Source organism: Delphinapterus leucas, chromosome 2 (assembly GCF_059928025.1).
Source record: "Delphinapterus leucas isolate spDelLeu-1000000601 "Yukka" chromosome 2, BTC_Dleu_Yukka2, whole genome shotgun sequence".
In the NCBI taxonomy this organism is placed as follows: Eukaryota; Metazoa; Chordata; class Mammalia; order Artiodactyla; family Monodontidae; genus Delphinapterus; species Delphinapterus leucas.
Genome location: NC_143130.1, coordinates 80378255 through 80405141, shown reverse-complemented (window position 1 = coordinate 80405141; position 26887 = coordinate 80378255). Strand labels below are relative to the sequence as shown.

General features: G+C 36.4%; 1 protein-coding gene and 1 pseudogene across 10 annotated transcripts in view; one reads left to right on the top strand and one right to left on the bottom strand.

Annotated features, from left to right (window-relative positions):
• Window positions 1-1018, bottom strand: part of LOC115802755 (Krueppel-like factor 4 pseudogene) — a 113002-nt pseudogene extending 111984 nt beyond the window's left edge.
• TCF12 (transcription factor 12) overlaps window positions 1-26887 on the top strand; it is a 380655-nt gene that overhangs the window by 133134 nt on the left and 220634 nt on the right. For 5 of the 10 annotated variants that reach the window (XM_089907165.1, XM_022579584.2, XM_022579582.2 and 2 more), the window contains exons 4-5: window positions 14977-15021; window positions 16967-17040. In XM_089907165.1, the coding sequence (XP_089763291.1) occupies window positions 14977-15021; window positions 16967-17040 (119 nt within the window). Of the gene's footprint in view, window positions 1-14976; window positions 15022-16960; window positions 17041-25161; window positions 25224-26887 lie in introns of those variants that run through there. The other 5 variants (XM_022579593.3, XM_022579585.2, XM_022579581.2 and 2 more) reach the window with 2 other exon arrangements.

Sequence of the window (26887 nt, the reverse complement as noted above, 5' to 3'; positions counted from 1 at the left end):
TGTTTTATTTATTTTATCTTATTTATTTTTGGCTGCGTTGGGTCTTCGTTGCTGCGCGTGGGCTTTCTTCTAGTTGTGGCGAGCGGGGGCTGCTCTTCATTTTGGTACGCGTGCTTCTCATTGTAGTGTCTTCTCTTGTTGCAGAGCACGGGCTCTAGGCATGCGGGCTTCAGTAGTTGTGGCACACGGGCTCAGTAGTTGTGGCTCACGGGCTCTAGAGTGCAAACTCAGTAATTGTGGTGCATGAGCTTAGTTGCTCTGCGGCATGTGGGATCTTCCCGGACCAGGGTTCAAACCCGTGTCCCCTGCATTGGCAGACAGATTCTTAAACACTGCGTCACAAGGGAAGCCCCTAAAGGAAAAAACTTACAGATGTTTGCTTTCTATTGCTTCAGCAAAGACCAGGCTAGCGCTTTTATATCAAATCACCATGTCATCCTTGCCACACATGTGTAGACTTCTATTTGAACTTCAAAGAATACCTTAGAAGTCAGTGTCTCTTTCTCTTATGGTATCTAATATTGGGGATCATTTGCTTTTGGTACCCACTACTGTTTCTAAAGCTATCACTTGACTATGGTACTAGTATGTTTCTTGTTTTAAAATTTTAAACTCTTCATTCCAAGTTGTGCTTTGTTAGTATTTAAATTTCTCCTGCTTAGAATTGCTGAGCTCATTAGATTTGCATACAAGTTGATGTTTTTCACTGATATGGGAAACTTTTTGCCAAATTTTACTCCAGATATATAATCTGCCTCATTTTTTCTCTCATCTCCTTCTGATACTCAGATTACATGTATTTTAGACCATTTAGCATGGTCTAACAGGTAGCTAAAGCTCTACTCTTTTTTTCCCAATATTTTTTATCTTCAATGTCACTTACCATTTCTTCTTCTGGTTCCAGTTCATTGTTAAGCTTATTCAACAAATTTTTTATTTCAGTTATTGTAATTTTAAATTCTGGAATTCCTGTTTTCAAAAGCTTTTCTTTACTGAGAGTCTCCATCTGTTCATTCATTTTGACCATCTTTTTCTTAAAGTCTTTCAATACTTATAATAGCTGTTTTTTTTGGTTTTTGTTTTTGTTTTTTTTGCGGTACGTGGGCCTCTCACTGTTGTGGCCTCTCCCGTTGCGGAGCACAGGCTCCGGACGCGCAGGCTCAGCGGCCATGGCTCATGGGCCCAGCCGCTCCGCGGCATGTGGGATCTTCCCAGACCGGGGCACGAACTCGTGTCCCCTGCATCGGCAGGCGGACTCCCAACACTGCGCCACCAGGGAAGCCCTAATAGCTGTTTTAAAATCATTTTCTGCTTATTCCAACATCTGTCATCTTGAGATGTGGCTGTATGGAATGTGTTTCCTAGACTATAGGTCACATTTTAATTTCTCCACACATCTATTAATTTTTTATTTCATATTTTTCAATGTAGAAGATGTGTTATGGAGGTTTTAGTTTCTCTTCATCTGCAGAGTTTTGTTTTTGCTCTGTAAAACAAATAAGAATTTACATTATTTGTAAGTAGTTAAACATTTTTGGTCAGTTATCTTGAGGCTTGATTTTATGCTTTGTTAAGGCAGGCCTGTGGAAAGCTCAAATTATTTATCAAGCCCTCTAATTACTTTCCTCCCTGGTACCCAGCAGTTGAAACCCAACTGTGGCTTTCTCCTTTCTTTGTTTCCCTCCTTAATTTCCAGCCACACTGGCATTCCCAAATTCTATGTTTTGGCTCCTTCCTTAAGCAAAGAAAATAGTGGCTTTCTGCTTATCTAGCCACCACATGCCATGCTGCCTGGGAAATGCCCTCATCAGACAAATCATAAAGATTTGGATCTTACCTAGTGAGTCTGGTTATATTTTTTCACTGATCAGATCCTTTTCAGTTTTTGCCTCCTTTTGTTTATTCTTCCTTGTCTTTAAACAGTTGTTTTTAAAAGTTTGGTCCACAGTTTATAATTGTTATTTTCAGTTGAATAAACTTAGGAACATTTTGTTGTTTTATAAAACATTTTCCTCACCCCATTTATATCCCTTTTACTCCTTCCTTGTCAACTCTCTACCTGAGAAGCATCCACAGTCTTTATTTTTATGACTATGATTTTGTTTTTTCTGTTGTAGGTCAACATATAAATGAAATCAATCTTTGGTATCTGGTATCTTTTATTAAGCATAATGTTTTCAAAATTTATGCATGTCGTTGCATGCACCACTATTCTGTTTTTTTTTGTATTGTTGAGCAGTATTGCATTGAATGAATAAACCACAGTTCCTTTATTCATCTTTTTTATTGATGGGTACCTGGATTATTTCCAGTTTTAGCTCTTATGAATACTATTCTTAATATTCATGTAAAAGACTCCTTGTGGGTGTACTTTTTTCTCACTTTACCTTGCACAAATACCTAGGAATAGTATTGTTGTGTTAAAGGATATATGTGTTTTTATCTTTTAAGAAGCTGCCAGTTTTGCAAAGTGTATCATTTTCCATGCCCACAGGCCATATGTAAGATTTGGGGTGCAGATCTTATTTTTCTGTCCAGATTATATTCTGTTATATAATAGAGATGATTTTTAATGTAAATTTTAAGTTTCTGGTAAATAATTTTGATAACCAGTCCTTTACTTTTAAACTAAAAATACTCTGAGATTTCAAGAGTGATATGGGTGGCAGGGCCAAGATGGCAGAGTAGAAAGACACTGAGCTTACCTCCTCTCACAAATACACCAAAATTCACAAATATCTGCAGAACAACCATCAGTGAAAAGGAACAGAACCTACCAGAAAAGATCTTCTACAACTAAAGACATGAAGAAGGGACAACAATGAAATGGGTAGGGGAGTGGACTCATGATATAATTAAGTCCCATACCCCTGGGTAGGCAACCCACAGACTGCAGAATAATTTTATTGCAGATGGATAAAGAAGATATTATATGGAAAAGAATCTGAGAAAAAGCATATGTATAACTGAATCACTTTGCTGTACACCTGAGACTAACACAATATTGTAAGTCAGCTATACTTCAATTTAAGAAGAGAGTGGTATGCTTTATTTACATAGGCAATGTTCAACTTTTTCAACTAGTTTAATAGCTCTAAAAGTTGGATGGTGGGGGAGTGTTTTGATGTAATTATTCACCTTCATAAGTTGTAGATGTTTTTAAATTACTTAAATTCAATTTTTAAGGGCTAGACACTAATTATGAGAGTATAAAATTTAGAAATCTTTACATGGCAGTAATTTTTGCTTACATGTTACTGTAATAAATACCTGTGAGTATGAACAAGAGAGTTTTAGTTCATTCCATTAGAGCTCTGAGCTAATGTCAGGTGTTTCATTTGAGTGTCTTCTTGATGTGGTTACCTTTGTTCTGTGCTTTGGTCATCAGTTGTATCCCTTATGAATGCTCTTTTGCAAACTCATACTGTTCATCGTGGGACTGGGGAAAGTGAATGTAAGTAGGTAAGTAAAAGCTGTAGCTGCTACTAGAAAACCTGTCCATATATTAATTAGCAGTGTCATTTTGTACACAAAAACTTTTTCATTGAGTGTCTCCTATGTATTTAGCACTGTAGGTGAAACAGAATGAGGGCTGAATGTGGTCTTTGGTCTTAAATTAATTTGAGACCCCATGTTGGATGGTGTTCTCTTAAGAACAATATAACTTCTGTGCTGTGCGACGTAGATTTATAAGTATAAATATTAAAGAGAGGACCTAGTAAGGATTAAGGAGGTTGGTCATGTTTTATAGCAGAGGTGGAATTTAAAGTAAGCATAAAATCAGTAAGAATTAAGTGTAGAGGAGATAGAAGTGCCAAGAGGAATAATAAGAGCAATAAGTGTTCATGAATAGTGCTGTGTACAATGAATGTGCCTCATGGTTACAGTTGAGAGTTTGAATGCAAAACACTGAATGACAGCTCCTTGAGGGGCAGGGTTTCTGTGTCTTGTGCATGTCTCTATCAACAGTGCCTAGAGTCCTCCCTAGAGCATGACACTGTGTATGCCATAATAGGAAATTAGCGTTTTTGGCTATTAGGGTTGGAAGCAGTGAGGCAATTGTAACTGGGTTTTCAAAGGCTTTAAACATAGGAGGGACAAAACCTAGCACAATTGATGGTAAACATTTGTGGAACAGAGGAGTAAATATTCAGTTTCAGGTTGAAGAATTTGGGATTAATTCTGTTGGTGGTGGGGCACTGGAAGTGTTTACTTTTTAAATCTGGGGGTAATATGTTTTGAAGATTTGTTTTAGGAAGACTACAATGGCAGGCTATTATTAGGTTAAATATTTTGAAATAGTGTTTCAGGGAGATTCAGAGAGACTCTAGCAAAAGAGTCTAAGTAGGATATCATGAAAACTCAGAATAAAAAGGTGGTAGTAGAATGGAAAAGCTGCTTCAGGAGACATTCATAAAGAATACTCAGTATAGGGATAGTGGAGGGAGAAGAGAAGAGAAAATCAAAGATGATGCCAGTTTGACCTGAACTATTATAGTACTACCTGTAGTATTAGAAATATTAATAATTAGGGTCCAAAGGCATATGAGGAAGAAGTGAAGGGTATGTGAAAAGTCTAGTTTCAGATATGGGTTTAAGATGATGGCAAGAGAGCTGAATGAAAGCTTCCAGCAGGAATTTGATGATTCAAGATGCAAAATACAGAACTGAGCTTAAAGCTGGGAGTGTGCATTTGGAAATTGATCATTCAGATGGGATAGTCAAAATCATAAAACTGAGTGAGCAGTTGAAGGGGTAGAGCATAAATTGAGAAGTTCTTGGAATGAAGAGCAGGTACTTTTAGTTTTTCACTAGAAGGGGAAGTGTTAATATATAGAAATAGGGGCCCAAAGGTTAATGTCAGCAAATCCCAGGGAGGCAAGGTGGTTAACAGTATTGGATGCCATAGAGCAGGGGTAGGCAAAATATGGTCCATGGTTCATCACCTGTTTTTATAAATAAAGTTTTATTGGAATACAGTTACTCTTTATTTGTTTACATATCGCCTTTGACTCCTTTTGTGCTACAGTAGTAGAGTTGAACAGTTGGTAAAGAGAGGGTATGACCCACAGACATAAAATATTTACTGTTCGGCTGTTTATAGGAGAAATTTGTAGACCTCTTCAATAGAGATCTAAGAAATTAAGACCAAGAAGGGGCCTTTATGCTTTATGATTAGAATAACCTTTGATGACATGAAAGAATTCAGTTTTATCATATAAACAAATGTTTACTGAGAGCCTTCTTTGTGACGGGCATTGGGTTTTGCTGGTGTGGTCTAGGAAGAGGCTAGATACTAGCAAGAGATTCATTAATGAGTAAGTGCATAAATTGAAAGGAGTGAAGGTAGTCAATGTAAATTTTTGTTTTGTGAATTTAGAAATAAATGAGTGGGAGTTTGAAGGGTATATGAGGATGGGATTTTAAAATATGAGGAAAATACGATGGAAAAATTTTTACAGAGTTCCTTTGAGAGAGGCAGAGTGTGTTGCCATTACAGGAATTAATGGTCTAAGACTTGAACGCAGGGAGTACACAGGCCTTATTACAGGAAATGAATAGAATTGTTTGTGGAATTAAGAATAGTAATTGCTCACACAGCTGTTTTTAAATAGCAAATTGTGTTAGGTAATCAGCAAAAATCCACCAAAATGTACTTATGCAGAAGCTGCTTTATTGGTACTGGCTTATGATCCTGATGGGTACTATAAAAATAAACAACCTAAAAACTTCTGTATGCAGTTTTCACAGTGGTGTGGTACTGTATGTTTTTTGTTTAATGTGCAAGGGCAATGTAATATTTTCATCTTTCTTTTCCCGCACCAAACCCAAATATAATTGTCTTGCTGAAGAAGAGCAACAGCATGAACTTTGTGAGCTCACAGAGCAATGAGGTGTGTTCTCATTGAAATGAGTAGTATCTGTTGATGCTTCTCTGTTTGTCTTCCTCCTCAGACAAAAATGGAATGTTTTATTGTATGGTTAGATTAAGGTGTACTAATTCATTTGTTTTCTGTTTTTTCTTTCTGTATTTTGTTCAAATGTATTTCTTTCTTTTGGATTTGGCTATTTCTTAGGACTCCATTTTAATTTATTGGTTGGCTTTTTAGTGATGCCTCTGCATTTTTTTCCGCTTTGGTAGTTTCTCTCAGGTTATATATGTCATTAACTTCTCCCAGTCAATTTAGAGTTAATATTCTACTGTTTCACATAAAATGTAGAAATCTTGTAACCTTTTAGGTCTATTTATCCCCACCCCTGCCTTCTTTTATGCTATATTTGTCATATGTATTACAGCTAAATACATTGTAACTCCTGTGAGAGAATGTTACAATTTTTATATAAATAACTTTTAAAGAAGTTAAAAGGAAAAAAAAAGTTTCTTATATTTACTATTTCTCATGTTCTTTTTTCCTTCCTCAAGATTCAGGTTTCTCTCTGATAACATATCCTTCAGCTTGAAGAACTTCTTTTAGTATTTTGTACTGAAGTTTTGCTGGTAACAAATTCTTAATTTTATTTTATTTGAAAATGTATTTCATCTCCATTCTTGAAGGATATTTTTATTCTGGCTGAGATCCCCATGCCTCAGTACTTTAAAGATGTGTTTCCACATCTGGTGACATTCATAGTTTCTAAAGACAAGTCTGCAGTATTTGAATTGTTGTTCTTCTGTATGTAATGTGTCCTTTTTCTGTCCACATTCAAGGTTTTCTCTGTATTTTTGGTTGTCAGAAATGTGACTATGGTATCCTGTTTTCTTAATATTTATCCTTTTGGGTTTACAGAGTGTCCTTAACTGGTAAATTTGTGTCTTTTAACCACATTTATGAATTTTCTGGCCATTATTTCTTCAAAATTTTTTTCTACCCTAGTCTCTTTATTCTCTTATTAGATTTATTAGACTTACTCATCTCTTATTAGACTCTATGTTAGACTTTTTAATATCTTCCTTTAGGTCTCTAAGACCCAGTTTATTTTCTTTTAATTTTTTGTCAAATTGAATTATTTCTGTTGATCTGTCATCAAAATCATTCACTCTTTACTGTCATCTCCATTCCTTTCTTAAACCCATCCAATAATTTTTTTTTTTAGACTTCAGATATTTTAATTTTTAAAACTTCCATTTGTTTTTTGTGTGTATGTGTGTGTGTTTTCTTTTTCTCTGTGAGATTTCCAGTCTTTTCATTCATTACAAGCATATGTCCTTTACTTGATTGGGTATAGTAAGGTACCTGGTTTAATGCCCTTGTCTGAAGATCTCAGTAGCTGTGTCATCTTGAAGTTGGCCTCTCTTGATTATCTTTTTCTTTGAGATTGGGTCACATTTCATTGTCAAGGAGTTTTGGCTTGTGTTATAGATATTATGAATGTTATTTGTGGAACTTTTGGTTTCTTTTATGTTCCTCCAAAGAGTTTTGATTTCTGTGTTTTAGTGAGCCATTAATTGGATCACACTCAGAGTGAAAACTCTATCTTGCCTGAGGTTAGCAGCTGCTCAAATCTCAATTTGATTTGATTCTTTCAGCCTCAACTGCAAACTGCCCTGTGAATGTGTATGTCAGGGTTCATCCAAAGACTTGAACAGAGATGTGCCCAAAATTTGGGACTCATCTTTTCTGCCTCTCTCCTTTTGGGGATTCTGTCCTTGCTTTCTGGTGGTTATGGTTGTCCTGCTCTTTCCTGTTTTTCTTCTATCCAGAAAGATAGTAAGTTTTCTATTGGAATTTTAGTTCTTGCGTGCTGTGGCTGCTGCTTGCCTGCGGGATGAAGCTTTAAAATGGGAAACTCACTTGTGCTGATCCCTAAAGCTGTTAAAAGGAGAAACTCATTCTGGTCTCTTCTTCCAAGTTTATATTCCCATCCAGAATCAGCCTGGTTTTGTTCATTCTCCTGGTAGACCCTTTAGGTTTACTCTTAAGGTGGAGTCTTTATGTAGTTTGTTTTATATTTATATTTTTTCTCCAGAATTTATAGTAGCTGTCTGTAGGAGCGTAGTACATCATGTTGGAAGCTGAACTCACTAGTTCAGTTTTGAGATTGCCTCCAGCATATTTGCAATCTGCTTTTAAAAATAATACTTTTTAAAAATAATACTTTTAAAATAATAATTATTATTTTACTAATTCTTGGAGATCTACTTAGATTGCTAGACATCCCTCTTCTACTTTGAATTTCTTTTTTTAACCCATCTCTAGTTAACTGAATTCTTATGACGGACTGTCATGTGAATGCCCTAATTTTATATGTGCCTTAGCCACTTAGACATTTGAATGCAAAATACCACACTTCTGTGAAGTACCAGAAGTACATAGAGATGAACAAGGTATGTTTCCTGTTATAAAGTTTTATTGGTAGGGTATACGTGAAAAGTAAATGTCAATGTTGAAGACAAAGTAAGTGCAAATCACTTTCTGAAGAAGTGTGATTAATATTGACTTAGTTGATGGAGAACACTTCTCAGAAGAGAGGACATTCGATCTTAGACTGATTCAAAATTAGAAACTCAGTAGGTGGGGGAAAAGATAAGGGAGGATATTCTAGGACTAGGAAGCAATAGGAGTAGAATATGAATGTGTGACAAGGCTTGGCATGTTTGGGGAGTGACTAATGTCTTTATGAGGCTGGAGCATTGAGTTTTCTTTTTTTAAATTTTTATTTATTTATTCATTATTTATTTTTGGTTGCATTGGGTCTTTGTTGCTGTGCGCGGGCTTTCTTGTTGTGGAGCACAGGCTCTAGATGCGTGGGCTTCAGTAATTGTGGTACAGAGGCTCAGTAGTTGTGGCTCACAGGCTCTAGAGCGCCGGCTCAGTAGTTGTGGCACACTGGCTTAGTTGCTCCGCAGCATGTGGGATCTTCCTGGACCAGGGCTCGAACCCGTGTCCCCTGCACTGGCAAGCAGGTTGTTAACCACTGTGCCATCAGGGAATCCCAAGCATTGAGTTTTCTGAGAAATATAGTACTCAGTATTGAAGCTGAAAAAAGTAGATTGAGGCCACCATGAAAAATGCCACCTCAGGAGTGTGAGTGTTATTCCTGAGGCAGCAGAGGATCATATTTGAAAAGTGAATGGATGTGATCCAACTTGTGTTTATGGCAAGATAATTGTGCTGGCAGTGTTAACTGTGGATTGGCATGGAACATAATAGAAGAATAAGCAATACACAGGACCTGAATCAGAGCAAGGGATAGTTACTCAAAATATTGGCAAGGTAGAAATTAATACAATGGGTAACTGAGTGGTTAAGGGAATATGAAAGGTGTGTTACCAAATTTAGGAGATTAGGGCTTCCCTGGTGGCACAGTGGTTGGGAGTCCGCCTGCCGATGCAGGGGGACACGGGTTCGTGCCCCGGTCCGGGATGATCCCACATGCTGCGGACCGGCTGGGCCCATGAGCCATGGCCGCTGAGCCTGCGCATCTGGAGCCTGTGCTCCGCAACGGGAGAGGCCACAACAGTGAGAGACCCGCGTACCACAAAAAAAAAAAAAGAACAAATTTAAGAGATTATTGCATTTCTAACCACATTTGTAAATATCCCAACATCATGCTGACTACATGAAACTTCTGGAACATTTTTTATTTAGAGTTCCTTTTATAGCAATGTACATTAGGCTGTACCATAGTGAATACAAAGTGATTTTTCTTAGGACATGTAATGATGTTATTTCAAAGCTGTGATATTGAACGTCTGTGTGTGGTTTAGCCACCAAGCCTAGTGAGGATTTAGGTTTCTCTAACACTTTTTAGATAATGTTTTCTCTTTGGGGGTAGTTACTTGTCTAGTTCATAGAGTCATTTATAGTCTAACTGCTTCTCATTGGAATTTTTAAACTACTATTCATTTATTTAGAATATTGGTTTCAATTATTTCTAAAGAAGAATGGTAAGCTAACAAATAGGGAACTAGTTTCAGCCCCACTTATATTAAACTGAATGTATTATTTCCACTTTATACATTTATTTCTTCCACAAATATTTATTAGTGCCTACTGTGTGTCAGGCATTGTTCCAGGCACCAAACATACAATATTGAACAAAACAGATGACACTCTTGTTTTCCTGGTGTTTTCAATCTACTGGGGGGGAAAAACAGATTGTAAACATCCCCCCATAATATGATATTTGAATAGAGAGACCTGAAGGAAATTAGGGGAACAAACCATTCAGATATCTGGGAGGAAGCATTTTATGAAGAGGGAAGAACAAGTGCCAAGGCCCTAAGGAGGAAGCATGCTCAGTGTGTTTGAGCAAAAACAGGGGTCCATGTAGTTGAAAAAGAGTGATCTAAGAGAATGAATAGTAGGAGATGAAGTCAGAGAGGTGGGAGGTGGAACCCATGAAACACTGTAGACCAGTGGATTTAATACTGAATGAGATGGGTAGATTTTGAGCATAGGATTGACAGGATTTGAGTTGTTTTGAAAAGGTCATTCTAGTTCCTATGTAGAGTATACACACTGTCACAGGGGCAAGAAGCAGGGAGACTCTTTAGGAGGCTATTGCCATAATACAGAGGTGATGGTGGCTCAGACTAAAATGATCATGTTAAAAATAGTGAGTCAGGCACTTCCCAGGTGGTCCAGCAGTTAAGACTCCTTCCTCCCAACACAGGGAGCTTGGGTTCCATCCCTGGTCAGGGTATACCGCATGCCACAATGAAGATCCTATGTGCCGCAACAAATGACCCAGTGCAGCCAAGTAAATAAATAAATATAAAATAAAATAAAATAAAAATAGTGAGTCATAGTCAGATTTTGAAAATGTTTATAAAGTAAATCTAATGGGATTGTATCATTGAGAGACTGAATAGGGACATTTTTTGCTGAGACTTACCCAGAGTTGGAGAAGAGGCATCAAGCCTTTTTTAGAATGGACTTTAGTGCCTCTGTGGAAGAAAACATCTGGCATTGTTGTTTAGGTGCAGGGCTTTGTTGTTTAGATTCCAGAGGAGTATGACAGTTGCTTTTAGGTGCCCTGGGAGGGCCTTTTCTTGTTTCCAGAAATTTGACAGCCAGATAGTTTAGGGGAGGCTTGGAGATGGCTCAGGAGCTTTGACAGGGTTATTAGAATGTCTCTTCAGACAATCAGAGCAAATCCTCAATATACCAGGTCACTATATAGATAGTTCTCAAGGTGGTACAAAATACCTGCTTGCCCTTTGAGAACTTAGTTTCAATCCCTGGACATTAGGCAGTTTTTTATTTTTCCTAAACAGATAGACCTGCCATTTCCTTTTGACCGTCTACTCTTACTTCATTGATTAAATCACTAGAATGTCCTGTTTAATTGTATATTTACAGGACATTTATATAGAGTGATGTGGCTAATAAAAATAGCATAGCGAAATCACTGTTTGGAAGTTAATTTCAAAATTAGTCATTTTCTTGAAATTAGTCATGTTTAATTATCTTATTCTAGTGTACTTTGGCACTGGAATATCCCTACTTTTAAAATCTTAGTTCTCATCAATTCCAAATAGAAATTGTGATTAATTTTAAAGATGACCTAAAAAGGTGATTCCTTTAAATCTTTTTACTGGTCTTATTTTCTTACATACTTTAAAAAGAGTTAAACTTTTTAATTTGACAGTTCACTTTACAGAATCTCAAATTTTTTAGTAAAAAAGAAAAAAAAAAATTCGGGCTTCCCTGGTGGCACAGTGGTTGAGAGTCTGCCTGCTGATGCAGGGGACACGGGCTCGTGCCCCGGTCCAGGAAGATCCCACATGCTGCAGAGCGGCTGGGCCCGTGAGCCATGGCCGCTGAGCCTGCGCGTCCGGAGCCTGTGCTCTGCAATGGGAGAGGCCACAACAGTGAGAGGCCCATGTACTGCAAAAAATAAATAAATAAAAAATTCTGTAACCAATGTTATGTACTTCATATGAAGCAGCAGGTCTTATATTTCCGTACAATTTCAACATTTCCATAGCTTTTCTGTTTTGTTTTTCGTTAATGTGTAGCATAAAAACAAAGGATTTGCTTTTATATTCTAATTGATTCTGTTTCACAGTGAATTTCTGGAAAAACACATAGGTAGATTTATTTCATAAGTATCTAAAATTTGAGAAATATAATAAAAAATGGTGGTGGTGGGTTTTTAGGTGTATATTGTTTTACAGTTGATTGCAGCCTTTGAGTCTGATCTAAAGGAATATCATTAGCCCACAAATAAAATTGAGTGAAGAGACTACTGAAGAGGCACATCCATAGCTTTGGTTATCTGACATAGCTATCTCCAATTAGATTTCTTTTATCAAATCATCTATTGAATCATCCTATAGCAGATGGCAGTCCTGCAAAGTATATTATCTTTTCCTTATTTATAACAGTGTTGGGATTTGATATTTTTGAAGTATTTTATTTGCTAGAATAAAAACCTGATTTCACTGCTACCAAAAGCTGTGTGTATGTGCATGAAAGAGAGAAAGAGACAGAGAGTAAGAGAGGTATACAATCCACTGTGCTGTTCCTCCCAACTTTATATATGTCCCTTTTCCACAAGGAATAACTCTCGGGCATAATACAAAGCAATGTGGCTGTATTGACTTGTTTTTCTGAAAAGCTTTTTTTTTTTTAAGTTTATTTTTGGCTGTATTGGGTCTTCGTTGCTGTGCACAGGTTTTCTCTAGTTGCGGCGAGTGGGGGCTCTTCTTCATTGTGGTGCACAGGCTTCTCATTGTAGTGGCTTCTCTTGTTGCAGTGTGCGGGCTGTAGGCGCACGGGCTTCAATAGCTGTGGCTCGCGGGCTTAGTAGTTGTGGCTCGCGGTCTCTAGAGTGCAGGCTCAGTAGTTGTGGCGCACGGGCTTAGTTGCTCCGCAGCATGTGGGATCTTACTGGACCAGGGCTCGAACCTGTGTCCCCTGCATTTGCAGAGGATTCTCAACCACTGCACTACCAGGGAAGCTCTGACTTGTTTTTCTTATAGCTTTGCTGCAGGGATATCCTAACTACTCTTCTCTTGATTTTGTGTATCCCACCACCCCGCTTTCCCTTTCATTACTTCTCTGCTCTCTAGACTCCCCACCAGTACCTGAAATATTTTCCAATTCCAGACGTGTTTCTCCCTTCACCCTCGTAGTCTAGGGTGACAGAGTCTTTGGTGATAGGTCTGGTGGTAGCAGGTGGGAGAGGAACTGGTCAGCAGCTTTACTCCTCATTCACCCCTTTTACCTCCAGGTAGGGCTTGTCTGAGCCTAACCAAAGCTTGAATAATGCTTCATGTACACAAACCCTGTACTGTTTTTTGAGCCCCTGGGGGCCCAGATTGGCGGGGGGTGGTGTGGAACAGGTGTATAGGGTATAGAAAAGTCAGTACCCCAAAAAAATGTTTCCAATTTTTGCTAATGGCTGAAAGCCTAGAGAAGTCTCTAGGATTTTGTGCTAGGAGAATGAAAGAAGTAGAAGGATAGAAGCTGTGAGATAATTTTATACTGATTCAAGAAAGAGAGCACTTTCAGTCAAAAAAGATGGTGGCAGTAGAGAGGAGGCAGGCAAAGTAGTACCTGAGTCCTTCATAGGAAAGAAAGTAATGCTAGATATTTTACTTGGCTAAGTTTACTTGCTCCTCCAAGAGTCTTGCTCTCTGACATCTCAAAAACTTGGTTACACCTTGTATTCCTTCTTCAGGCTCCCAGCCTCTTAGGGAAGTGCCTGTATGTGTAGTAATTTATGATTTGCTTTCAGTTACTTTTCCTATTAAATGTTTCACAAGAGAAGGAAGCAGATTGTTCCATTGAATTCACAAACCAGTGTTTTTAGACATACGGTCTAAAATTTAATGTTTGTTCTTTACTGAAAAATGTTAAATAAAATATTAAGACTTTTAAAATGAGGCATATGGAATCAAAATATATATTGGATTTTAATTGGTTCCATTCAGAAAAGCAGGTACTTAAGAGGTTCTGTATATAAAAGATTAAAAAAGTATCAATTTAAATCTCTATATTAGTTAAATTATTGGTTAACCCTTTTAATTTTGTTGCAGAGAAATAGAATAGATTAATTAGAAAGTTAAGCAAGACTCAGAAGTGTTTCTGCTACTTAATTATTCCTAAACTTTCTGTTACATCTACCATTTTAATCTGTAAGTTGAGGCACTGGCATCTCAAAAATTGTTGAATTGGCATATGTAGACTCGAAATAGGAAGGAAAGAAAAATATATGGCAGTGGTGATTCAGACATATCTTAATAGAAATGTTTTCCTCCTAATTACTGTATTGCAACTGTGGTATATTTTCTTGTTGATACATTGTTTTTCAGATTTTGATCAATTTGTATAATTTCTGTATTGTTTATTTTCTGTAGGTAATTTCTTTTTTCCTGGTTACCTTGGTCTTGTGGCTGAAGCTTTGGAAAGTTTATTACTCCTGTCGTAAAGCTTTGGAAAGTTTATTACTCCTGTCATAATTCTATGTTTGTACAGCCATTGTGTTGAGCAGAAAGGAGTCGTTGATGCTAAAGGATGACTCTTGCCTTTGTCAGTGCCAGCCACGATCTTCTGCTCAGAGTCTAGATACATTAACAATAAAGCTGTAGAGCTCTTTTAAACCCTAGCCAGATCCTTGTTACTCTATAGCATCCTTTGAGCCCTCTACATGTCTTGTATCATTGGTATGTAGTACTCTTTAGTTGGTGGCTTAATTAATTACAATTTTATTTAATTAATTTTTGCTCTTCTTTGATGTTGTGGAAGTAATTAGTGTCACTTGATAAGAATTAAGTGTGTGTTTTCACAGAATTTCATTTATCACTTAAAATTTTGTCTGAGATGTTTTCTATAGCAGATACCCATTTATTTTCTTTTACAAATGTATTTAAAATAACACATAGCCCCCATATTTATTAATTATTTGATAAAAGGCAATTCAGAGTCATAAAATGAATTATTTTCATTAGAAATAGGATCATCAAAATAAGTTTGCATTGTATGTTCTAAATCAATGAAAGTTATGTTTACTCCCCACCCCCAGGCCCAGCACTGCTTTTTATGGATTTGTCTACTCTAGGTACCTCATGTAAGTGGAACCATATACTATTTGTCCTTTTGTGATTAGCTTATTTCACTTAACATAATGTCCTCAAGTTGTAGCATGTGTAAGAATTTCTTTCCTTTTTGAAGCTGAATAATATTCTACTGTAGGTATATACCACATTTTGTTTATCCATTCATTTGTCAATGGACACTGAAGTCACTTCTACATTTTGGCTATTGTAAATAGTGCTGCTATGAACATGGGTGTGCAAATATTTGAGACCCTGCTTTCAGGAGCCAATTTACTTTGGATATATGATATTTTAAAAATATAACTCATGTAGGAAAAAAGTTACAAATGGAAAGTATGATCTTTTTAAATAAAACTTTTCCTAAAATTATTTGCAGTTTCGTAAGTAGCTTTATATTAATGGATTTTGTAGATTGATAGTAGTCTTTGTCTTGGATTGGGTCTCATTGGAATCCTATCTGCTATTCTACAGTGTTGATTGCAAAGAAAATGCTTGGAAAATAGACCACAGGTAACTGGATACTGGAGAATATTTAGTAACAAAGTGTGTTTTTGCATGATATTCCCCAGACTTGTAGAATCTTTCTTAAATCTAGAATTTCAATAAGAATTCTCCAAGAATGAACAAAACAAAAACACTTTTTTTGTTGTTGTTGTTTTGTTTTGTTTTTACATATAATCTGTGTGTTTTTAAAGCTTCTGATTTATTTGAAATTGTGCTTAGTGTGTTGTTTATAGTAGGTACCCATCTTTTCTCTGTACTGTTTTTGATATAGGAAGTACAGATTCATAAAAAGAATAAATTAGGGTCCTACTAACTGAATTAGTAATTAGTGTATTTTACTTTGGGTACTGACTTCCTTTCCTTGCTTTTGTCACCTAGTCCTTCAGTTGGCAATTTGGTCCCTATGAAAGAGCCTTGGGAATCGTGGCTAGTTATTGGAGAATTTGTAGCATTTAACTTAGTACAGACCACTTCTCATCTAAATCACAGAAGACTTCAAGGAATTTTTTTGAAGAAAAAGAGGTTCTAAACTTAACAGAATGTTGTTTTTGTAACATCTAGAGTTTTCTCATGCAAGAATGAAACAAAAAAAGTCAACCATTTGTATTTCATCATAGAAAGAGTCTCAGAAGGGGCTGGGAAAGTGTACCCTGTTAGGAGTCAAGGATGAGAAAGGCTGGTCTTCAAAACAGAAAAGGGAGAAATGGCTGGATTGAGAGATCTCCAACTCTTTCAGATTTTTCTGGGGATTGATTGGAAGGTGAAAATAATGGAGCCAAAGCTTCAGAAGGAACATTAAGGAGGATAGTGAACTGTTTTGTTGTTAATGGTAATTTATCCTTGTCACATTGAGTCTTCCTTTGCAATTTTCTTAAGAATAGATCTCCTCATTTAGAATCAGATTTTAGAGGAGATTTTATTAGGATGAGTTGTCACATCATTTTGATTAGTTTTGATATAATTAATGTTGATTTGATATGGTTTGATATAGTTTGATTTAGTTTGATGTCTTCAGTTAAGAATAGCTACTCAGTGCTTTGATAGAAACCAGCTTTATTAACTTGAGCACTTGTTTGACTTGCTTCATTTTCTAACCCTTATTCACTTCGTATATTCATGGAGGCAGTACTAAGCTTTAGAAAGTTGGGGGTGGGGCATTCATCTACTCTTAGAAGTAGCAGTGGGTGGAGACAGGTGGAGAGACCTAGATTATGCTCTGTTCAAAAATCTCCAAAGACCTACATTGGCAATGTATGTAGGGCATTGTATAGAGCAGTGATAAAGATACTCCCAAGTAACTTATTTCTGCAGGTTTCTGAGGTAAGGATTGATACACAGCCAGTTCCAATCAAATGCAGATACCACCCACTGAATTGTATTATCTGCTATACCAAACAAAACCCATCATTGTATCCTCTTGGATTTATATTGTTTACTTTCTTCTCTCCTTAGGTATGGATGAACGAGGAGGTACAACATCTTGGGGAACAAGTGGTCAACCAAGCCCCTCTTATGACTCATCTAGAGTAAGTTTGCTCATCAACCCTTGATTAAAATTGTAAAGATAATTTGGCAGAATAAGTAAGTTCTTTCATATGTGAGTTCTATTTCCTAAGAGAAGTGAAGATTAATGTATTTTATGGGAATATATTAGAATACCCAGTACCTTCATGGTAGCTTTAATTCTTTCCCTTAACTGTCATACTATGGGAGTTCATTTTATGTCCTACAATGAAAGAAATATTCTTGATGTTATTTCTACACCTCAACTACTTGTAATACTCTTTACTAAAGCTGGAAGAGCTTGGAATGCCTCACTAAGTAATCTCTAAACATAGTCATTTTTCTTCTTGTATTGTTTATTTGCCTTGAGAGCTCTCAAAGGACCAGCTTCTAGTCTCCCCTTTCACGTTCTTCCTATAGTAGTCATCAGCGATTTGTATCAGGGATTCTATAGCCCTGTCTCTTGGAAGCATATCAAAACAGATACAACAGATGACATTTCTTGGTTGGCAGTTAAGAGAAAACAGGACCAAGCTAACATGCTATACAATGAAAGGTTAAAAGTTTAGAGCCTTTTCCAGAAATTAAAAGAACAAAAAAATTCCCCAAAACTTTAAAAAATGAGACTGAGAGACTGAAAATTAGACCAAAGAATTGACAATAAAATTAAAGGCTGTGCCCCCAGATTCTGCAGTAAATTGATGAGGTTAAGAGCTACCTTTTCCAAAAGGTCATACTTTGAATGAATAATGAACTATTTATTTCTCTCAGAATTAACCAAGAGAGAATAGACAAGCATAAAATTTATGGGCACTTAACTCTAGAAGCAAATTGGTTTAAGTGGAAGAAAACCTGAAAAATGTGATTGGAATTCATAGTCTCCATATGGGTTACACTGTTTTGCATTGAAAAATGCTGAGTGAAAATACTTACTAAAATATGGGTTTTGCTATTATATTTGGCTGTAAATATGTTTAATTTATTTTAAATACTTGGGAGAAGAACTGGGATAGTCCTGTGGAATCCAGGAAACTGTAGAGAGAGACTGTTAAACATGGGTTTTAGTGTTTCCTTCTCTCAAATCAGTGCTGTGAAAGCTGAGTTGTGGTGTAAACAGCACTGTCCTGGGTATCACAGGATCTACTATTGACACTACTTTGAACTTGCTACTTAATCTTGGACGTGATATTTTATCTTGTGGGTAAACTGGTTGATATCCAAATTTCCTTCCACCTTTAAAATTTTTTTATTTTTTGAATAATATTGTGAATAGGAAAGATAGGTTTCCTGTTTCGATTTTGAAGTAGGGATTTTATATATTAGAGGACAATACTAGTTGATACTGGATTATTTTCTTTCAGAGCCTTGAGTTACTGTGTGATAACATGTTATTTCTTAATATACATTAAATGGTGCCTTTGTACCTTACTTCCCTTTCAAGCTTTCAGTGTTTTTCTACTTGAGTACTGAATAGGATTTTAAGAGAAGAGACCATAATAATATATCCAAACATTTATATATTTCATGTTCCTGAAATTAAGTTTACCTTTAGAGATGGACTTCAAAGCAAATCTTGCTTTTCTTTTTGCTATTTGATCTATAGGTCAAATGTGAAATGCAGTTTTTTATTCTTAATTTGTTTTTTCAGTGTATGTTATGTACAGTGAAAAGTTAAATTGATTTTATAGTAGTTTTCTGTTATAAAAATCCAGATTAATCTCCAGATATCCCATACAGCCATATGCTCGCGCACACGCACGCACACACTATTCACACACATTTTTTTCCCTGCCTGGCGACTGAGTGATCTGATAGAACAGTGATTTACTGCCCTCCTTTCTTTTTGTTTCCGGTGAAATCTACTCTTCCAGTAACTTTTTTCCTTTATCCTAGTCATGATTCTGTGTTAGTCAAGATGTTACATTTTATTTACAATTTCAAACCATTTATTTCTCCCCTGAACTCTTCTCATCAGGGAGAGACATTTATGGTTATCTTTGAAGCTGTCCTCAGCACTCCTTTATAGGAAGATTGTCAACTTTCTGAGTTTTATTATTAAATATCTTTTACCACGTTGACCATGTTTTTCATAATCATAAGTATAGATGGATATAATTTTGTTAATAAGAATCTCAGTTGAACAAAGTACTTAATTCTCCTTAGTATTTTAATACAGTGAGTTTTTAAAATTTAGAAATAAATAATGATATTGGCCAAAAGCTAGTTTTGACACATTGTTAGTAAAATTAAGTCAGTTTAAGCTTTAATGAAATTGCAGATGCCTTTGTAGAAATTATGTGAATGACATTTATTTAGACTTTACTATATTGTATAAATAACACACTTCCATCACGGAAAATCTCATTTAATAAATAATTTGATTTTACACTAATGGTAGAAAAAATTTTAAGTTTACTTTTTGTGGTATGTCGTGATAAAAAGGTATTTAAAAACTGCAAAATGGGGGGCTTCCCTGGTGGTGCAGTGGTTGAGAGTCCACCGGCTGATGCAGGGGACACGGGTTCGTGCCCCGGTCCGGGAAGATCCCACATGCCATGGAGTGGCTGGGCCCGTGAGCCATGGCCGCTGAGCCTGCGCGTCTGGAGACTGTGCTTCGCAACAGGAGAGGCCGCAGCAGTGAGAGGCCCGCATACCGCAAAAAAAAAAAACTATAAGGGAGAAAGAATAATTTTTTGTAGTACTGTAAGCAGTATTTAGCATATGAACTCTATTAATACTGTATTACTATACATTTTAGTGTACAAGATTGGCTATACAGATTCATGAAGGTTGAGATCAATATTTAACAACTTTTCAAAAAAAACTATAAGGGAGAAAATAATTTTTTGCAGTACTGTAAAGCAGTATTTAGCATATGAACTCTATTAATACTGTATTACTATACATTTTAGTGTACACAATTGGCTATACAGAATCATGAAGGGTTGAGATCAATATTTATTTAACAACTTCTCAAGGAGAATTTTTTCTCTTTATACTTTTTGCCTATTCGTTCCTGACTTTAATTTTGATGAAGATACCATTCTGCTCTAGTAACCTTGATGCATAAGTGAGTTCCACTGGAATTGTGTGGCTAAGAGGCCACAAACTTCTTTTCAGTGTTTCACCCTATGCCCATTTTCAGAAGTAAGAAAAGTCACTACAGCAGAGCTCTTTCTAGTGTGTCTTCCCTGTTTTTCCCAAAACCACCAGAAAAGTAGCCTCATAGCGTACAGGTGGTTGGTTGAGTTTCCGGTTATCAGAACTACCCACAGCACCGTTGACCTACTCCCCACCTGTGCAGAACAAAAACACACACATGAACAGGTAAAAGCATCATCATGATTGAATAGCGCTTCTATTTTCAGAAATTTGTGAAAGTGGTGATTGAATTTAAAGCACCAGAGACTGAAAGGAGCGATTAATCTCAGATAATTTAGACATGGGCAGAGGTATAATTAATTAATGACTTTGTCCCCTCCCTCCCTTATTTTTTATTCTTTCCTACAAATGAATGTTTTCTATATTTGACCTTTGTAACCAGGCATAAAGGCCAGAGAATATCATGATTTTTCTTATTTTCTACAGTGTTAATGATTTATTCTAGTTTCAGATTCCCCCCCCAACCCCCCCTCTTTAGAAGGCAGTGATTAAGAGCACGTACTCTGGGGCCAGACTACCTGGGATGAATCCCAGCTCTGCCACTTACAGCATGTGTGATTCTTGTCCAGTTACTTAAATTTACTGTACCTCAGTTTACTCATCTGTGAAATGGGGATAATAATAATTACTTTACAAAGTTGTTGTGAGAATTAAATGAGATGCATGTACAGTGGGCAGTGCTTAGATCAGTGTCTGGTACATAATGAGTGTTCTGTAAGTGTTGGCTTTAATCTTATATATGTCAGAATTTATCAACTAGATTCATTTGTAACAAACAAGTTTAAGTGAATGAATACATTTGCAAATGTGCTGCATTCTAAGTGTAATGAATAAGAATTGTTTTCTGATTCAGTCATGCTTATTAATACTATACTTTTACTTCTTTTATGTTTGTAAAGGACATAAATAAAATTGATTTCCTTTCCCCTGCAATTTCTTTCTTGGGAATGCAGAAGTCTTCTGAGAAACTTTGATATAAAAGTTTTTGTCTGTATAATGCTTTATATATAATGAATGCTCTGTATGTGTTTGCTGAATATAATCAGATTGAGGAAGAATCATTAGATATACTAGATTAATTGCGTTTGGAGTTTGAGGACGGGAAAGAACCGAAATTGATACAAGCTGGTGAAGCTTGAAGTAGGTGGTGGTGGTATTAATTAATGGTTATAGGGCTTTCTTCTGTGCTTACAAATTATTGCCCTGATTGATGACACTGCTTAGTGAAGCATTTTATTTAAGATCACAGCCTCTGAAGAGTCGTGCTCTGTGACCTTGGACAAATTACATAACCTCTTTGTGCCTCAGGTTTCTAATCTCTATAATTATGATAATCTTACAGATACTTTGTAGGATTTTGGTAAAGATGGAGTATAATAATAGCTATAAGTATTTCATTTATTGATACAATAAATGAAAGCTGCTGTTACTATTATTACCACCATTATTATTTTCTCCAAATATCTAATATTTTATTATGTATTTTCATGCTTATATTTCCTCATGTACAAATTCTGTTTCAAAAATATTGTCTGATCATTTTAGTTTATGGAAATTCCAAGGGGCCATGTCATCTTGGTTTTCCTGCCCTTTTAAGCTCTGCTACCCAACCTAGGCCAAGCTCACAGTGCCGAAGTACCGTTGCAGTTTATACCCTGGGCAAGGGGTTATGAGAGGGCTCATAGGAAAGAGAAGTCTTTCTGTTGATACTCTTTCCTACAATACAGAGTTTTGCATTCCTTAATTTAAAAGGTATGAGTTCACTGGTAGGTAACCACTAATAGAAATTATATTTATAGGTACCATCAATGCCCGGGAGTTGGCAGTTTAATCATAAGTATTTTCAGGTTACATATAACCCATTGTGGTAGTTATTTTTGGAAAAGGAACAACATTCAATTGAGTAGAGTTTGAGTGCTTATTTTTTCTAATTGCTAAATTTCTACCATGGTTTTCCCTTCTCTTTATTTTATTTTTTATTTTTTTTTTGCGATACGCGGGCCCCTCACTGTTGTGGTCCCTCCCGTTGCAGAGCACAGGCTCCGGACGCGCAGGCTCAGCAGCCATGGCTCACGGGCCCAGCCACTCCGCGGCATGTGGGATCTTCCCAGACAGGGGCTCGAACCCGTGTCCCCTGCATCAGCAGGCAGACTCTCAACCACTGCACCACCAAGGAAGCTCCCCCCCCTTCTCTTTATAATATGGTTTGCAGAATGAAACAATCTTGCTCGTGTTGTTCTTCCTTCCCTCCCCATTTTGCAATATTCAGATTTTGAAAGCTAGAAGAATTTTCAAAACTAGAAGGTGTTTTATTTATATCCAGTCCTTTTAGTTCGTAGAGGAGGAAACTTAAGAGAGTATGAGATTTGGCTAGGTTGAGATGTGTGCTGTTGATACAAAATACACATGAGATTTGGTCAGAAAGTTTGCCTAGTCAATGACAGACTCTGGCCTAGAACTCACATATTCTGAATTCTGTGCTAGTATTTTTAACCCCCTTACCTTAGAATTTCCCAACTCAAAGAATTGTCTTAAATTTTCTGCCATATACTGAAGGAATGGGAGGAGAGAGAGGACAAAGGTGAAAAAAGAAGAGGATCTGCAATTGATAAAGAGGGCATTGGACGTTATTTGATTTTTTAAAAAATTTGCCTGGCAGGTATAGTGTTTCATGAGGCAGAATAGTGTACAATTTAAGAGCTTGAATGTTGAAATCAAGATGCCTGTGCTGTTTCTGGCAGTCCTATTTCTTAGCTGTATGACTCTAGGCACGTTGCTTCTCTTTGCCTCAAACATTTTTTTTCTTTTCCCTTTTGCACTGGTTGTGGGGGCCGGAGGTGGTGGATACTAATAATAACTACCTTACTGAAGTTCCGGACTTAGGCCTATTAGTGGAGAAGGGGAAAACCAGTTATGTGGTGATGAGTTGGCTTTAAAATACTTAGCTTAGCTGCTGTGTATGACTCAGCACAAAATAATCTCAGGGACTTTCTGTTAAGGGATAAATAGTTGATATGTTTTGAGTTCTTTCATTGTAAACATACTGTGTGACTTGTGCTACCTGTTGCAGTGAAGGGATATGAGGGTACAGTTTATTTAAAAAGCACCAGCAGTGGTCATTTCTCAGATCAGCTGTCAGGAATACTTGTGGATGGCAGCCTGACAGACCAGATCAGGTAGAAAAATGAAAATATTAGGGTACAAGGATTCAGAATTTGTTCTAGATTTCTGAGAGTCATACACAAAGCCATAGATTAGGTACTTGGGTTAAAGGAAACAAAAATAAATAAAAGTTCAACTAGAGTAAACATAGAGCTTTCAGATTCTATGGACACTAAAATGAGTCCGTAAGGTTATCTGTATTCATTTAATGTTACTTCTCTAACAACTCTGGACCATTTCTGTCAGATGTGGCTAAAGGGATCTTTAATTTTGCTTAGTGCTCTCTCCATTCTTAGCAAGTATTCAGTATCTGTTCCTTCATATATATGGAAGAGTTTGGCTAATAACCACTCTGAAGTTTGATGGGTAGCAAGTTGGAGATGGCATAATAGGGGCTTAATTCCCTTCACATGTTATCTATGCAAAACAAACAGAGGTCATTCTGACTCCAGGAAGGGTTATACTGGTGGAGTTTTGAGAGAACCTGGTGTGTAGTTCATTTACATTTGACAGTAGGGGCCTTGGGAGTACCTAGGAGCATAGAGAACGTGTTGTTTTCTTCTCCCAGCAGAGCACAGTGGCATGAGAGGTACCCTTGTAAATAAGGATGACAGTGTTGTCTGCCTGCTTTTAAGGAACTTGCTCTTTCTGTGGTTCCCCAGTTTTACCCTGCTGAGATTTGTAGATGCACTCAGTTTCTGAAATGTCAAAAGTGAATAAATGTGTATCTTAGAGTTCAGGAAATATGGTTGGAAATACAAGTCATACTTACCAAGTCATCTTTATTTTAAATAAACTGTAAAACTTTAACTCTTTTAAGGCAGCAGTGAGAAGCTCTAATTAGGCAACAAATAATTAATTACCAAAGTAATTTCACTGATTACCATGAGATTACAGGAGAGGGAGAAATTCCTTTGAGTGGTCAGGAAAGACTTAATAGAATAGGAAGAGTTTGAGTAGAATATTGTAGGACAAACAATATTTGTGTGAATAAGGTTGAAAGGAAGACAGCTCTTTCTGGAAATGTAGAATGATGGGACCACAAGTTACAGAGGCACCAAAACCACAAAATTTAGAAAATAGTAAATCACCTTGCTTTGTAGGTGAATAGTGTGATAAGGCAGATAACCTTTCTGTAGAAGAAATAAAGTCTGTCCTTTGAGAAATAGAGAACCAATTAAAAATAAACTTTGACACAGGGAATGGCACAAAGGGTTTTATAAATATCGATATACTGTGGTATGAAGGATGGATCCAAACACAAGAAATTGGATAATCTGATATGATGTTACTACACAGGCCCACTTGGGATGAAATAAGACTTAGATTGGGATGATAGGATCAAGATCACAAAATATTGGAGAGAGGAGAGATGTCACAAAGGAAAAAGAAACTGGCACACTTGGTGAATGAGGAAAATATGAAATCATGTAGACTCACTACCCCCAGAAAATGATGACTCCTGAATTAAACTCCATGTGTTTTATTTAGCCTTTGACAAGTTAGTTGTGGTTGTGTTATACAACTACCAGATTGTTTGATTTTGATAAATAGCTTCCCTTACAAATGGGAAAATCTAGTTGTGTGAATAAAAAGTAAATAAAATAGTTTTTACTCATTGTCCCCCATTTGTCAGCGTTAATGGGTAATAAAGTTCACTCCCTTAGAGCACATATTTTCTCTAGATTGTTTACTGTTTGCATTGTTTTTATTTTTGAGGGGGATAATGGTATAGGTTTTATAGCTACTAGGGGATCAAATGCAATAATTAGAAAGGACACACAAATTTTGAAATAGTATTTTATGCCTCTTGATCTCAGGTACAAAACACGAGATGAAGCAGTTAAATAGCAAAGCAAGACAGGAGGGACAGAGAATTAAAGTAAGTGTTTTCTATATATTGCATCTATGTTCCCATTGATCTCTGTTTTGTTATGTAACTGCTCCTTCTGAATGTTCTGAATGTGAAGAAAACTATGGGTAAGAAAAGGGTGTATTTTAAAGTTAGGTTCAAATAAACCCATGAGAGAAAATGTTGTTTGTTACTCTTGGTCGTATTCAAACAGCACCTGCCTATAAATTGTAATCGTAATGTTTTTGGATAAGGAGAAATTGGGTTAAGATGATGTAAGCTCCTTTAAATCTCTTGCTAGCAGATATTTAAAATGAAAGAAATCACATAGCTATCAGATTGTCCACTCTCCCATTTTTAAGCCAGTCAAACCTATTTTTTCAGTTTAGCCATTCAACAGGGACAATGCCTGTTGAGATGCTCTAACATAGATCTTTTGGAGAGAGCCTGTATGTCAGTTTCTCACCTCATTGTGAGTTTCATTTAACTTTGTATGCCTGTGAAATAGCATCTTTATCAGGATTGATCTTTACAATTCTCTTTTTTTTTTAATCTTCTCAGTGTTGGGTCTTTAAAGTTAGCAAGTGGAAGTCAAAACATAATAATCTTGGAATCTCTCTTACATCCTTTTTTGTAATTGTTGAGGATTTATTTTCTGACAGCTTTTTTTAAAAGTTATTTTCTATAAATTTAAATGTTTCTTATTCATGAGAAAATAATGGAGGGTAGATTCTGGCAGAATACATTTTTAGGCCTGCTTAGCCTGTTTTAATTAATAACAATATTTACAAGTACCATTTGTCACAATATAGTTTAAAACCTTTCACATGTTACCTTTCTTAAGCTTCATACCAGCTCATCAAGAAGCCATTTAAAAAATCCCATCCATTTTAGAGGTGAAGAAATTGAGGCTCAGAGAAGGTAGATAACTTACCAGATATTAAGCACACAAGAGTAGTAACCAGGCAGTATGATTTTAAATTACTGTCCCTTTGGACCATATCACACTTGCTGAAGTTTAAGAGAGACCCCAAAATAGTTGTTATTACTACTTGTCCAGGACTTTGACACATACTCTAGAAGTTGTAAGATGATGTCACTATCATTATTTATTATAAAAATATTATTCCCATTTTATACATTAAAAATATAAGCCATGGAATGAATCAGATAAATTTGCTTCCTGGTATCACCACTGTATTTGACCTTGGAAAGGATAAAATAACTTAATCTCTGAGCCTCAGATTTCTCATCTGCAAAGAGATTTATCTCATAAGAAGTGTGTAAGAATTAAGTAGAGGCATAAAGTATTTAGCATATATGTGTAATTTATTAAGAAGTCTATAAGTGTTCCTCTTTTTACAGTCAGTCTCATGAAAAGTTACTCCATTTTGATATAAAACCATGTTAAGAATTTTACAAGTCTTGGATGCTCCTTAGAAAGACAGCTGTTTTGAATTCCTGGAGTATGTCCTGAACAAGATGGGGGACCTGTTGCAGTTTTTAAATGCCCACCAAGAGGTCCTATAAGTCAGGAAAAGTTAATTATGTTTATAAAATTGAAATTATTGGAAAAGTTCATTACAGATGAACAGATCTTGGGGTTTGGAATTATTCGGAAAAATAAAATTGGCCAATCCAGGTTCTTATGAACGTAGATTCTTATTAGTCTACATTCTTATGACAGAATGTAG